Genomic DNA, 13,985 nt, shown 5'->3' on the forward strand with positions numbered 1-13,985 from the left:
ACAGAAAGGTGGGTGGGGGGCCGGCCATAGAGGGCCAGGTGGCTGGAGTCCATGGGGAAGGAGCAGGAAGAGAGGAGAACCTGGGAGAAGGGACTCAGTGGGACCAGGGTCCTGTGGTGGCTCCTTGCCGCCCCCTGCCCCCGGGGGCGTGGGGAGGTGGCAGAGGCTGAGCCTCTAGCAGCCTACAGGGCCTTCAGGGTGGACCGCGGCGTGGACAAGAGTGGGGCATGCCTGAGATTTGCCGCTGCCCGCGTTCCCAATGACAAACACCGAGTGGCGCACGTGGAGCAGCTCCTCGAGCTGCACGACCTTCAGCACAAAGCTGTCTTCCGCCTGCAGCTTGAGCTCCACGATGCTCTGCTTGATGATCTGGGGAGGTGTGCACAGGAGGGGGTGCTGGGCACGGGGTGCAAGGGCCGGGCAGTCTTTCCAGGAGGGGGGGCTTCGTGGGAGACGTTGTAAGGCAGCAGCGGCCCTCTGGCGTGGATGTGTCCCCACGTTCTGCCGGTCATGCTACTGAGCTTCTGTGCAGGGAATGGGTTTGCTTGAAGTCCCCCGGGGCCCCCCCGGTTCCTCCTGAGACCCGCCCCCCCAGCAGCGAAAGAAAGAGGTGCTGGCTGGGGCTGAAAGGCGGTTTGTGGCTTCCCCATGTTTCTCACAGCAGCGGGAGCTGTGCACGTGTGACTACCGCCAGCTGCCCGACGCGGCCACTTGCCCGCTGCTGCACCTGCCACCGAGGTGCCGATCTGACCCCAGGGCCCAGAAGTACCTACCTTTTCAAAATTCAGGTCCCGCTTCCGAGGCACGTCCAGGGCAGGGAAAAGGTCCCCGATCAGCCCCATGAACACAGGCAGGTCGTCGGTCACGATTTTGGGGGTGTTGAAGTCTCTCAGTGCCCTCATGAGCACCTGGTCCTCTGCCCGGCTGGGGTCCCCCCTCTTCAGGGAGCCGGCCACCACCAGCACAGACTTGATGGCTCGCAAGCCCCAGTCATAATGATCCTGGGGAGAGGAGGCATGGACGAGCGGGTGTGAGCACGCCTTCACACTCTGACTGCGTTAGGGACAATCGGGGCCAAAGCCGGCATGCCTCTGGGGGCACACGGAAGCTTCCCCAGGCCAGCCCGGAAGGCACCCCCCCGCACCGCTCCGCAGGCCCCAGACACCACTGATACACACCTGCTTCGACAGGAGCTCTTTGCACAAGGCGTAGAGCGTGATGAACTTCCTGGCCAGCAGGCGGGCTTCCAGAAAGCCCTCGGCCACCAGCATGATCTCACATATCAGTTCAAAGTCGGGGACGACCATGGCGCAGGGCCTGAGGGAGATCAGTGGGGTCTGCCTCCGGCTTCTCCCCTTTCCTCCCACAGTCCCGCGTCCCATCCAGCTAGGTGCACACCTTCCGTGCCAGGAAGCCCACAGCATCAGGATTCCAGGGGCATGGGGGCGAGTTCCCAGCATCCACCATCCTCTCTCCCCCTCCCTAGCTGCCCCTGTGCCCTCTGCCCTCTGCCCTCTGCCCCCTGCATGGGCTGGTGCCACACCCTACCCTGCTCTCCAGACTCTTCTCTGAACCTCACCTTCCATGGTCAAGGGCCTTCCCCCCCGCAGGAAGGCAGAAGAGGAAGATCACTGTCTACTTTCTAGGGGGGTCTTGCCTGCTAGACCCCCCCAACTCAGGAGCCTCGTCTCCCTGGCCTCCCTCCCTCGCTCCCAGCTCGCTCTGGCTCAGGGTCCCCTCCTCCCTCCTCTGCCCACACACCTGAATAGGGCCTTCAAGTTCTCAGGCAGCTCAGTGCGTCCCGCGTACCCGGGGTTCATGGTGATGAAAAGGCCCACAGTGGGGATGAGATTTATCATCTCTCCCAGGAAATTGAATGTTTTTTTCTTGGCCCGAATTGCATCTTGGACACATTTTACCTAAACAGTTGGCACAGAGTATCAGTGTGGGAATGACCAGCTTCCACGGCCGATCTTCACTGGGGTTGAAGCACGTGGCTCACGCTTGCAAAGGACACTCCTGGGCTAGCTTTTCTTTTCTGGACGCTGCCGTCCCCGCGAGGACCCTGCCTGTCCCCCTTCTATAGTCATACCCCCTCCCCCTGCACCACCACCCCCAAGCACTGGTCTGCTCCAAATTCCTGTAACTCTGCCGCTTGATGAATGCCGCTGTGTGGAATGGTGCAGCATGTCATGCGAGCTGAGCGCCGGTCCCCCCGCGGAACGCCGGGGAGGAGGCCCCCCGCCCCCGCGGCGCTGCGGCATCCCCGCTTGTTCGGCACCATTGCTGAGTGGTGTTCCGCCTCCCGGCCGCTCTGTGTGTCCCGTTCCTGCTCTGGCGGTGCCGCGTGGGAGGACTCGTTAGCAGCCTCCTCCGCGTCAGTCTTTGAGAAAAACGGCGCTGGGTATATTCTAAATCTCCGGGCTCAGCAGCTCCTGCAGAGCGGCTGCAAGCCTGCGCGCCACCACTGGAGGGCGCCCGACGACCATGGTTAGAACCCTCCAATCGCCGGCCTTGAAGTCACCGTCTCTCCGCCTTCTGGGCAAAACTCCGGCCCCGGGGCCTGACCTTTCCTCCCTGGCTGGTCGGCGGGCAGGGCTCCCCAGGCCCATGGCTGGCGGCTGGCGGCTGGGGCGGCACACCTTAGCTTCTTCGCTCCCTCCCCTCTGTGCGTAGCCTCTCCTAGCATCCTGGCCCAGGATGGACTTAATGGTCCATTCGAGTCAAAAAAACAGGCTGGGGTCCCTTTACCGACTTTGGGGGTGGGGCAGTAACTCTGTTGCTGCACTGGTGGGGGCGGGGACCCCAAGACAGCGGCCTTCATTCTCGCTTTGCCTTACGGGGCTCCAGCCCAGGGCTCAGGGACAGCTCCATGTCAGGAGGCTAACAGTGTGGAGGATGCCGGCCACCTGCTTTCACCTTGAATCCTGCCAGCAAACCCGCGTCCTCGAAGCCATTTTACAGATTAGGAAGGCCTGAAGTCACTGCCAAGTGAGTAGGTTCCTGCCTGTGGTCTGCGGGTCCAGTGAGTAGGTTCAGGGCAGGCTCTATGCCCAGGTTTGGGTCCTGAGTGGCGGTTTCAGCTCGGCTTCCCGGGCTCTGTCTGAAGCCTCCCACGTGGGCCAGAGGCTAGGGCTGCGGGGAGCTGCTGCCTGCTTCTCTCTCCACTGTGCCAGTGGGAAGAAGGGTCCCAGCACCAGCACGGGCCTGACCTCCAGGTCCTTCTGGAATACCCAAGTTGATTCTGGACCTTGAGCTGGCCCTGGCTCCCCGGAGAGAGCCCCGTGGTTCTCACGTACGGCACGCGTAGTTTCCGGAGGGTTCGTATACAATGTAGGAACGCTCCGCAGTGTGTGGGCCGGGCGCACAGGCATCTTGCAAGCAGCTAGGGGCCGTGCGGCACAGGGCTGTCCCCGTGAGAATCCTGTGGCCACCGCGAACCAGCCTCCCCACTGTTCACTCCTGAAGCACAGGGGCATGTTTCCTCCCTCCCTTCCTTCTCTCCCCACCTCCTCCCTGTCTTTCTCCCAGCACCACTGTCCAATGCATCCTTTACTGACACCTGTAACCTCTGTCCTTGTCCTCCCAGCAGAACGAATTATCCCCTCACATGTCGCTGGTTACACCTACGCTGCTGTATCCGGTTCTTCTGTGTGCCCGCCCAGACTCTGGGCCCCTGAAGGACAGGGCTGGGGTCTCTCACCTCCGTGCCACACCACCCCTCATTGCACGGTGCACTGGGGACAGGCAAGGAGGGTCGTGGGGCTGAACGGACTGCCTGGTGTAGGAGGTGACATGAGAGGTGACCAGCCCCAGCCCCTACGTGACCCGCAGACCACAGGCAGGACCCTACCTGCACAGCGATCACGGACAAGACCTCCACCGAGATTCGGTTAAATTCATCGAAGCAGCCCCACGCTCCAGTCTGAGCTAGGCCCTTGTAGATGTTTCCACAGGACTAGGAAGGATGAGATGAGAGAGAGGAAGAGACTAAGAGGGCCGGCCCGAGTCCTGCCAGGAGCCCCCCACCTGCCCCTTCTGCTGGGTCACAATCCTGTTCACGTTCCACTGACTGAGGGTCAGGCTGGGGAGCTCCGGGGCCTGGGGGAGGCTAGCAGGCCAGCACCCACTCTTCAGGAGCGGTTCATGCCATGGAGGGCTGGCTGCCAGGAAGAGCCCGGCCTTGCCCCGTGACCTCCCTGGGGTGGGGGCTTCCCTGGCCCCCAAGCTGGACGAGTGCATTCGTGTAAAATGCAGGCCCTGCAGTTTTTTTCCTTGCACTCAAGGGAGGGGGTGGGTGCACTCTCTAAGATGGGGGGTGGGCACGCATGTCAGATTTTCTTCTAGATGTTTGTGTCTCTCCAGTGCTCAGCTGGGGGATGAGAACTCTTCGGGGTCTCTGTGTGGCATTCCAGGTGGGTGTTAGAGTGCTGCTGGGATGCTTCTCTGAAGTCCAGGGGCTGGTGTGGTCTGTGGCCTCGAGCGGGAGGAGGGCAGCTGGCCCCACCTCAACCTCGGAAGGGCTGGGCCTTGGGGCTGAAATACGGGCCAGGAGGGGACCGAGGGCCCAGGCTCCTTTCCACAGAGGCTGCTCTGCTGGGCCTCAGGAGGACAGCACGCTGCACACTCTCCAGGGACTGCTGGGGCCTGGCCTGTCCCCTGGCTCCCCTCCTCCGCCTGCCTGGACTCACTTTTACCCCAAAGCCCCATGCTGAACCGTGACTGAGACCCTCACTCCAGTCGCCCGGAGAGAGCTTGGAATGGAGGCTGGGAGGAGGTGACCTCCAAGGGCGGGACAGGACATTTGGGGCTCTGTGTGTTGACCCTGGGAGCCTCTTCTGGACATGTGTGTCACCTCCACGGGGCCCCGGGTTCCTGGGAGGGATGCAGCTGCTCAGCCGGACCGCAGGGCAGAGACTGTCAGCAGACGGGGAGCCTGCTGCCTCCTCCCCCGCTTGGGCCTGCAGTGTCCAGACATCTAGAACACGTTTGGGGCCCGGGGGATGCGGTGTGTGGTCCCCACAGGGGCCTCTGGTCCCCTCCAGGCTTGGAACGCACCTTGTAGTCCATTTGCTCTGAGCAGTTGAAGACGTACACCATGGTGCCCAGGGCCCTGCCCAGATCCTTGGTCGTCTCTGTCTTGCCGGTCCCGGCAGGGCCAGCTGGGGCCCCGCCCATGATCAGGTGCAGGGACTGGGTCAGGGTTATGTAGCATCTGCAAGGGACCTCTGATTATCCCGAGTGCGGTGACCCCACGGCCACCCCCTTCCCTTTCATGGTAGCGTCAGCTTGCCGTGTCCAGGTGACATCCACTTGGCACCAGGGAGGCACAAAAGGGACAGGCCGGGGAAGTCCGTGAGATGGAGTCGAAAACGGCACCCCCACTTTGCAGGCCCTCAGACAGGTTGAGCAACTCCCCCAAGACCACAGAGCTAGCGTCGCAGTGATCCAGTAAGCACACGGCACCCGGGGCTGGCTGCCCGACCCTCTGCGGGTGGCAGCTGGCGCTCGCCCTCACCTGTCCGTGAGCGGGGTGATGACGAGCCGCGGCGTGTTGCCCAGGTATTCGTAGGAGTACTGGATTTGGGCATCACAGATGTTGGCAAAGCAGTGCCGCTTCTCTTCATCCCAGCGGTGCCGGAGCTGGGACTGCCAGGTGAAGGCCTGGGAGCTCTCCACCTGCAGGAGGCGGCGGTCTGTAGGAGCCGGACCCACCCGGGAAGTCCCTCTGTTCCTCCCCCAGGACCCGCGTCCACCCCAGTGCTGCCCCTGCCCGAATCCTGCTGAGGAGCGGCCCTCCCATGGGATGGCCCCTCCCACTGCTCCCCAGGGCTGAGTTTTAGCGAGGGGGGTGGGGGGAGGGCCGCTGCCAGGAATAGAGTCCCCCCCCACCGGGAAGAGGCACTAACGGGGGCTGGAGTCCCCGAACACCAGCTCCCACCCCGGTTCCCCACCCTCGCGGCGCCCGTGCCTTGGCGGCGATCATTTTGGCGACCACGTCCCGGGCGTGCACGTCGATGGTGCAGACGGTCATGACCTTCATCCTGTCGCCCGCGCTGAGGCTTCCGATGAGCAGCGTGATGAGCGCGTTCAGCTGACCGATCTGCAGGAGCAGAGGCGCCTGGGCTGGGGCACCGGGGCCTGCCGCCCTCCCGCCCCCCGCTGTGCGGGTCCCGGGCGCGCGGTCGGGTAGGGGAGACCACCGTGCTCTCGTTTACAAAAACGAAGCACGGAGAAAGTTCTCAGCATCCCCCAGCTGGGGGTGGGGTGAGCGGCACAGCGGCCCCTGGTGCAATACCACGGAGCCTCCGGAAATGGTGTCGAGTGAGAGAGTCCAACGCCACGGGAAGAGGGGGGTAGTAAGTAAGAACAGGGGATTTTTAAAGCCACGCAGAAAGTTTCTACAGTATTTACATATAAGTCCACAATATGCACGCAAATTGACGATTTGCTGACTTCCAGACAAAAAAATTAAAGTGTGTTTCCCAAGTGGTTACCTCTGGGCAGAACCACCGGGGGGTTGCCAAGGTTTGGCCGCTTTCGACCGACAGAAAGGGCACCTCCCCCCCTCGCCCCCCAAGAGGCACGGCCGCAGAGAAGAGGCCTCCAGGAGTCTCCCGGCAGCTTCCAACAGCACGCGGGACCACGCACCTGCTTTTTGTTGTAATCTTTGATGGCGTTTTCATAGCCTTCCTCCAGCCTCGCGAACGCCAGGCCCACCTCGGTGGTCCACCAGATCTGCGTGCACGTGAGCGCAATCTGCAAACAGACGGGCGTGCGCCGGCGCCCCCGCACCGTGAGCGTCACCCCGGATACAGCAGATCCGCCCCTCCCCTGAGCGTACCCCCGCCCCCACCCCGGACCTGGGCCGGATAATCGAAGATCCACTGCTCCCTCGGCTTTTCCTCATAAGTTACCACGGCTTCTGGAATTTCGTGTCGCAGAGTAGCACACATGCGGTCCAGCACCCGGTTCAGCCACACTTCTACCTGCGGATGGGAGCCACCGTGACCGGACAGGCCCGGAGTGCGGCGACTTCCAAAGATTTGCTTTGTCATTAATTTGCCCTCACTGTCATCCCAGGGGTGGAAGAGTCAAGGTCTTTGTAGAGCGGTAAGAATGATCCACTTAACAAACAGGGTTGGGATGCCTGGGCGTGTCCCCTCCAAGACTTGCTGCATTGGGCGTTCAGGTGAGCACGCTATTTCTAGACGGACAGGGAGGGGATCCAGAGAAAATTCTAGAAGAGAAGCCGGGCTACGTCCGATCCCCTGAGACGCCGCTGATGTTGGCAGACGCGGCGTCTGTCCTCTCGAGTCCCCGGCGGGTTCTGGCGGCTCCTCAGGTGCCTGGTTTCAGGGTCCAAGAAGGTCACACAGGACAAACCTCCTTTGTATTTTATGTGCAGACAAGCCTTCTCTGTATTTTAAAATACAAACCCTCAACTAGCCATTACGGGTTGGGGGAAGATCCAAACGGGACGATCGGCTTGGTAAACAGAGCCCGTGGTTGTGTCTGCGGGAGCCAAGCGCAGGAAGCGGGTCTGAACCCACCGTGATGACGGGGTCTCGCCCGGCCCCCACCAACCCCGTCCGTGCGAAGTAACCGGCCAGGAGCTCCGGGTCCACGTTTCTGAAGCTCGTTTTCTCGCGTGAGGTTTTCCTCTTTTTTCCCCAGCTGACTTTTCTCCAAATTACATTTCACTTAGGATAAATGTCGAAGTTGATTTGGTTGCTGAGTTGGGCGGTGAGATGGGGGGAGAGGGGCCGCGGGGACGCTTGGTGTCGGCAGCCAGAAGGCTGCCTCGCGGGTGGCTGGGGACGGGAACGGGGCCCCCCGAGGTGAGGAGACCTCTCTGGTAGCCGAAGCCCCAGAGCCAATTATTCTGAACAGGGATCAGAACGAGGTGGTTCAGGTGTGTGGGGGCCCCTCAAGGCAGTCCCTTGGCAAGACCCAGACAGCACTTCGGGATCCATAAACCTCTCCCCAGCCCTCCTCCTCTCTCCGTTTGTTCTCAAGATGCATCCCACACTGTGCGGGTCAGGCCACGCTGGAAATTCTCTACGGAAGCTGTTGGAGTGCTTGCTGGAGCGAGGGACAGTCCCGGCTGGGTGGCCGGGGGAGCGAGCGGTCCGCCCTGGATGTGCCCCAGCACTCACCTGCCCCGAGAGGTCACACTCCTGGTCGAAGTCCACGTACTCGTCCTCCTTGCTGAACATCCCCAGGCCCAACTTGAGAGGCTTCTCGTCAGCGTCGAGGCGAAACTTGAGTTTACACAGGCTGTCGAAGAGCTTGGCCAGGTGGCGGCTCACCTGGGGTGGGGGCGGGGGCAGACATGGGGTCGCGGAACCCGGGGCTTTGGAGGGGGCGCAGGCGCAGCCTGGTTTTCCTTGGGCGGTGTAAGTGTCTTTCTGATTTTTGGAAATACCCACCCCCTTCTCTGATTGGTGTTAACTAAATTACGCGCTTAACCAACCAAGGGCCTAGCCCAATGGCTCTGAGGGGGGACTCGGAGACAAGCCTGGAGATTTGGCCCTCAGAGACAAAGGTCTGAAGGTGACAGGACCCTTTTCCTAAAATATAGTGTTTTCCCTTCACCTAGTTAGTTAAGCCCTCTCTCTTTTCAGTAGAGTCTCGAGGAAACGTCTCCTCTTGGCTCCTGGGTCCCCGGATCTGTCAGAATGAGCCAGCGTCCACCTAGCGAGCGGGCTGTCTCCCAGAAATAGCGTCGTGCCAAGCCCCTGGCATCTGACCCATTTTTCCAGATGAGAAAAACGAGGCAAGGGGGCTCTCTGTTATGGCCGGGCCCCTGCAGTTTCTGGCTTGGTTGACCTTGTGGAGGTGGTCCAGGGATCTCCAAGCACACATGCCTCCAACCGGCCTGGGCCACCCAGACGGGGGGCAAACACACAGCCGCCTTCGGAATGCCAGGCCCCACCTACCTCCACGGGGTCATTTCCGTTGGAGAGGATGTCCAGGAGGTCGGCCGACGAGACAAAGTAGAACCTTGGGAAAGCCAGTCTTTTTGTCTCTAAATATTCCGCCAACGCCTTTTCGCACACAGCCAAGCTAGGAGGAGGGAGGAAATGGGGCCGTCGAGGCCTTCTGCAGCCCATCCCGCCCGCGCCGGACAGCAGCCCCGGAGACGCCCAGTCTGTTGTTTGCAGCCCCCGTTTGATTCAGCCTCTGGAACCTGACCCAGCATGTGGGCGTCCCTCTGAAGCTGAGGACACGCCGAGTGGCCAGCGTGGCACCTCGAAGCCCGGAGTACCAGCTCCCAGCGACGAGAGTTTGCCCTGCGCTGGGTGGCGGGCTGATGGCTCAGGTCCCTGCCACCAGGACGCCGCTCAGCTGGCCAGGCGCGGGGACCCACCTCTTCTTCAGATTCTCCAGTTTGTCGTAGAGACCAGGCTGGTTGGTGGCCTCTACCACGTTGGGTGTTTTCACCGCCTCTTCCATCAGGGCCTGGGAGGAGATGGGCCCCCAGGGCGTTAGTGGCCGCACGCTCTCCAGCATCACTGGTTCTGAAAATGCCCAGAGGGAGGCGGAGGGCCACGCGCACCTTGAACTCCATGTCAATGTCATCAAAGCGTCTGGAGTCCTCCGGCAGCTGGGCGCGAATGTCCTCAGAACCGATGAAGATGCTCTCCAGGTGGCTCCAGGTCCTCTGGACCTCAAACCAGATGGAGATGACGGAGTCCGCCGTGGACAGCTTCTGCTGCCAGCTCGTCACCTCCTTCAGGAAGTGGGACAGGTGCTTGGACGCCATCAGGTTCTGCAGCTGCACCTGGTTGTCTTCCAGGGTCTCCACCAGCATCTCGTCCAACTCGAGCATCATGGTGCCCGTGCGTGGGTGTGGCTTGTGCTCGAACTCCATGGTGGACCACGTGGCATCCAGGGCTTTCAACACCTTTCGGGGGACACGGAAACCACATCACTTGGCAGCGGGTGTGAGGGGCTGAGAAGGACCCGGAATGGAGCCCTGCTCTAAGAACGTTCCTACCAATATCATTTTTTTAAAAGATTTTATTTATTTATTCGACACAGAGAGAGACAGCCAGTGAGAGAGGGAACACAAGCAGGGGGAGTGGGAGAGGAAGAAGCAGGCTCATAGCGGAGGAGCCTGATGTGGGGCTCGATCCCAGAACGCTGGGATCACACCCTGAGCCAAAGGCAGACGCTTAACGACTGCGCCACCCAGGCGCCTCCCTACCAACATCATTGACAGCTGCCAAAAGGTAGAAACGACCCGAGAGTCCGTCAGCAGATGAACAGACCCAATGGACAGACCACCAGAAAGCCATTCAGCCACAAAGAGGAATGGAGCTCTGACTTAGGCTCCCACATGGAAGGACCTTGACGACATCACGCCAAGTCAAAGAAGCCGGGCAGACAAGGCCATGGCATGTGTGCTTCTGTTTACATGAAACGTCTAGAACAGGGAAATCCGTAGGGACAAGAAAGTGGGTTAGCGGTGGCTGCAAGGTGGGACGGGGACGTACGGGAAGATGGGGGGTTTCTAGAAGGAATGGCTTTTGCAGTTGGTGAAAACGTTCTAACATTGAATAATTATACCATGTGATGGTCACACACACCCGTGGATACGCTGAAAGCCACTGAATTGTGCACGTTAAATGGGTGAATGGTATGGTATGTGAATTATAGCTCAATAAAGCTGTTTGGCAAAAAAGGGGAAATGGGGCGCCTGGGCTGCTCAGTCAGTTAAGTGTCTGCCTTCGGCTCAGGTCATGATCCCAGGGTCCTGGGATCGAGCCCCACGTCAGGACTCCGAGCCTGCTTCTCCCTCTGCCCCTCTGATGCTCTCTGACAAATAAATAAATTCTAGTTTTTTAGAAAAGGGGAAGAAAGGCAAAATGTGACACCTCCCACTCACCGGACAGGTGAGGACAGAGATCTGAATTGCAGAAGGAGCCCCCCCGAGCTTCCCTGCGTCCTGGGACTGTCCCGGCGGGTGGCTCATCGTCCGTCCTCACGGCCAGTTCTCCCGCCTCCCCTCCTTCAGCCTCTTCTCCAATGTCACAGACAAGGTGCTCCACGAGAGGGGAGCGCTCAGGACGGTTTTAAATGTGCATCCTGTCACACGCAGGAGACAGGGCCAGAGCCGGGGGGATCGTTTTTCCAGTAAAAGATTCTGGAAATTTTTTACAAGATTTCCATCACCCGTCGGTTAAGGGCAAGCCCGCCAAACTTCGTATTCGTGTTAGGTGACCGGCGGGCCCCATGTGAGACGAGACGCTCGTAGGCGCTGGGCTGTGGGTCTGCTTCAGCACCACCCCACACAGGACACATTTTTGGAAAAAAAAAAATACCTTTTCCATCGCAGACTCTTTCACAGCCTTGTCAACGATATTCCGGACCTCGTCCTCGCATTTGTGAAGGTTCAGCTGCAGTAGGTCTGCCAGGGTGGTCTCATCTGACATTTCAAATTTCACCTGCGGGGGAAACAGGCATGTTCCAGCCAGGTCATCTGTGCCGGACAGACAGCTCCGTCCTTTGCGGAGAGGCAGGGTGGTGAGAGCTCCGGGCTACGGAGGGAGCGGGTGGAAGCCCGTGTCACCACTGACTGGCTCGGTGACGTGGGTGAGATACTTCGGACAGACTGGCCTTTCACCCACGGCGAGGCCGGCCGGCCGCCAGGGCCAGTACCTGGGTGGCCTGCATGAGCTGCTGCCAGTGGCGGTCCCGGATGGCGGGGTTCTGCAGCTCGCTCGCGGCGCGCAGGGACGCGATCATGCTCTTCACGGTGTTGTCCAGCCCCACGAACGCGTCCCAGCTCTTCGTCTCCTTGTCCAGAGACCGCACATCTTTGGCAAACTTCTTACAGTCGATGTCCATCTGCTCAACGTTGATATCTTTCCACTTGGTGGTCTTCCAGTTGTCGATGCTGGTGTTCACCTGAGGGGGAAACACTCACTGGGGGTGGGGGAAGACGTCCGCACCCCCTTCCTGCCCCGGCTCCTGGGGAATACGCAGGGCTGCCAACAGAGGGCCGTAAGGTGGACGGACACAAGGGGGAAGCCCAGTTGTAAAGATACAACTCCAAAGTCCACAGGTCGACTCTGTTTCAGCAGAACCCTGTGGAGGGCGCCGCTACCGCTCACCAGGCCCCAGGCCCCTCTCTGCCTTGGTGGGGCCGTGGGACCTGCCTCGACCGGGGAAACGTGAGTGATGCCCGGCACTTTGCGGCAGAGAGCACTTAATTGCCAGAGCTCGACTCGCAGCTCTGTCGGCCTTGGCAATCACGGAAACGCACGCGGCTACACGGCCTGGAGCGACCTGGAACCGGCGAGTGGACTTTGCATGAAAGAGAGATACACTCGTGTGGGGAACTACACGGAGGTCCTCTTAGGGCTGTTAGCGCAGAGTAACCGAGCTTATACTGGTGGATGACCGGGTGCTACAAGCCGCTTGAGGACACAGAATCTCCCCGGGAAGAACCCCACCAACAGTGGAGACGGAGGCCACAAAGCCTGCAGTCTTCAGCTTGGTGCGGGCTGGAGACGGCTGTGAAGCTGGGATGGGTGGAATGAGGTTGTTGGCACAGACGCTCGAGGCCCGGAGGCCGGGCCTGCACAAGCCGACTGGTTGCATAAAGACAGAGAGCTGTGGCTGTTTACAGGAGACCAGCCTGGAAGATGCGGAGACAGGACACCTTAACCCCCCGCCGGCACTGAATCAGCGGCCGTTTGAGGTTCAAGCTTATTCTGTGTCCTGTTGCCATAAAACTGTCCTGGGAGCTTTGTTTTGGAGGGTTTTCCTTAAATACTCTGGCCGTCAATGCTTACTGTCACGTCCTGGGAAACGTGGGCTTTATAGTCTGTGCGGACCATTGTTTATCCAGGGGATGGGCAGCCACCTGTCCCTTCTGGCTTTCCCAACTCTGTTCCAGAATGTCCGTCACACACAAGAGACCCGAGGTCAGCTCAGAGTGAGGAAGTTACCGTCAAGAGGCTCGTCTGTCCTCTGCCTCTAGGAGTGGTTGCCTCTGACTGCAGAGACTCTTTCCCCTCTGTAAGAGGGGTGGAGGCTCAGTGTGGGCAGAACGAAGACACGTTCAACATTTTACTATGATGTACAGAAAAATAGGACAAACGGAGAGACGGAGCATGCTTCCGTGGCTTGGAGAACCCCGGTCAACGCCGGGAGGGCAATCCCCCCTAGAGTAGCTCACAGAGAAACCCGGTTCTGTGTAAGTCTAACGGTTTGTCTTGGAGGGGGGAGGATTTGACAGAGACCCTGCAGTTCGTTTGAGAGGAGAGGAGGGAAAAGCTGACATCTCTCCGGAGAAGGGGGAGCCGGGAGGAGCGGCCAGCAGAAGCCGACGGGGGCTCGTGCGCTATCCTCCTTTCCAGGAGGAGTGGGTGTCTTGGTCAGACGCGCGGCGGCATCCTAGCGGCAGAAGGCTAGTGGGAGCAGTCCCCTCGCCCCCCCCCGCCCTGGTCCCCGCAGACCTGGCCCGCCCTGCCCAGGCCGGATGCCTGCCATCGCCCTCACCATGACGATCATGTCCCAGAGCTCCTTCAGCAGGCGGACCTCTTTGTGACAGGCTTTAAGCTGCTTGTAGTCTGGGACCGTGACTTCGAACAGGCTCCCGGACTTGCACAGGGCCTCCATGGTGCTCTCCATGGATGCGATACTCTTTCGTTGCTGGGGGCGGGCGAGGGAGGCAGTAAACAGCGCCGCTCACGCTCAGTGCTGGCCTCCCTCTTGCCCTCCACCGCATGCCGGTGCACCTTCTCCGCGTCCTCGCCGGCCCCGTGCTGTGTTCTGACCCCATGCACCGACTTGGGGGGAACCATCTACCTGGCCGGGGAGAGCAGCGCCCACCGCCTCCCGCCTTCAAACGCCCCCTGCTGCTGGTCGCAGGGCCAGGCGCTCCAGCTTTGGGAGTTCGGGCATGAGAAGTGACTTTAAGGGACCCGGCACGAATGCCTGATTTCCTCCTGAGAGGTTCAGGGTGGCTT

General features: G+C 60.5%; 1 protein-coding gene across 1 annotated transcript in view; it reads right to left on the minus strand.

Moving 5' to 3' along the window:
* The window catches only part of DNAH17 (dynein axonemal heavy chain 17), a 123,522-nt gene that overhangs the window by 46,571 nt on the left and 62,966 nt on the right, over positions 1 to 13,985 (minus strand). The window contains exons 29-45 of the mRNA XM_034641543.1: positions 13,516 to 13,668; positions 11,668 to 11,916; positions 11,331 to 11,453; positions 9,563 to 9,910; positions 9,374 to 9,465; positions 8,943 to 9,069; positions 8,160 to 8,312; positions 6,864 to 6,989; positions 6,652 to 6,759; positions 5,972 to 6,103; positions 5,519 to 5,679; positions 5,059 to 5,215; positions 3,854 to 3,958; positions 1,762 to 1,919; positions 1,179 to 1,317; positions 774 to 1,001; positions 232 to 369 (exon numbers count right to left, since the gene is read on the minus strand). Of these exons, the coding sequence (XP_034497434.1) occupies positions 232 to 369; positions 774 to 1,001; positions 1,179 to 1,317; positions 1,762 to 1,919; positions 3,854 to 3,958; positions 5,059 to 5,215; positions 5,519 to 5,679; positions 5,972 to 6,103; positions 6,652 to 6,759; positions 6,864 to 6,989; positions 8,160 to 8,312; positions 8,943 to 9,069; positions 9,374 to 9,465; positions 9,563 to 9,910; positions 11,331 to 11,453; positions 11,668 to 11,916; positions 13,516 to 13,668 (2,697 nt within the window). The remainder of the gene's footprint in view (positions 1 to 231; positions 370 to 773; positions 1,002 to 1,178; positions 1,318 to 1,761; positions 1,920 to 3,853; positions 3,959 to 5,058; positions 5,216 to 5,518; positions 5,680 to 5,971; positions 6,104 to 6,651; positions 6,760 to 6,863; positions 6,990 to 8,159; positions 8,313 to 8,942; positions 9,070 to 9,373; positions 9,466 to 9,562; positions 9,911 to 11,330; positions 11,454 to 11,667; positions 11,917 to 13,515; positions 13,669 to 13,985) is intronic.

Source organism: Ailuropoda melanoleuca, chromosome 13 (assembly GCF_002007445.2).
Source record: "Ailuropoda melanoleuca isolate Jingjing chromosome 13, ASM200744v2, whole genome shotgun sequence".
Lineage (NCBI taxonomy): Eukaryota > Metazoa > Chordata > Mammalia > Carnivora > Ursidae > Ailuropoda > Ailuropoda melanoleuca.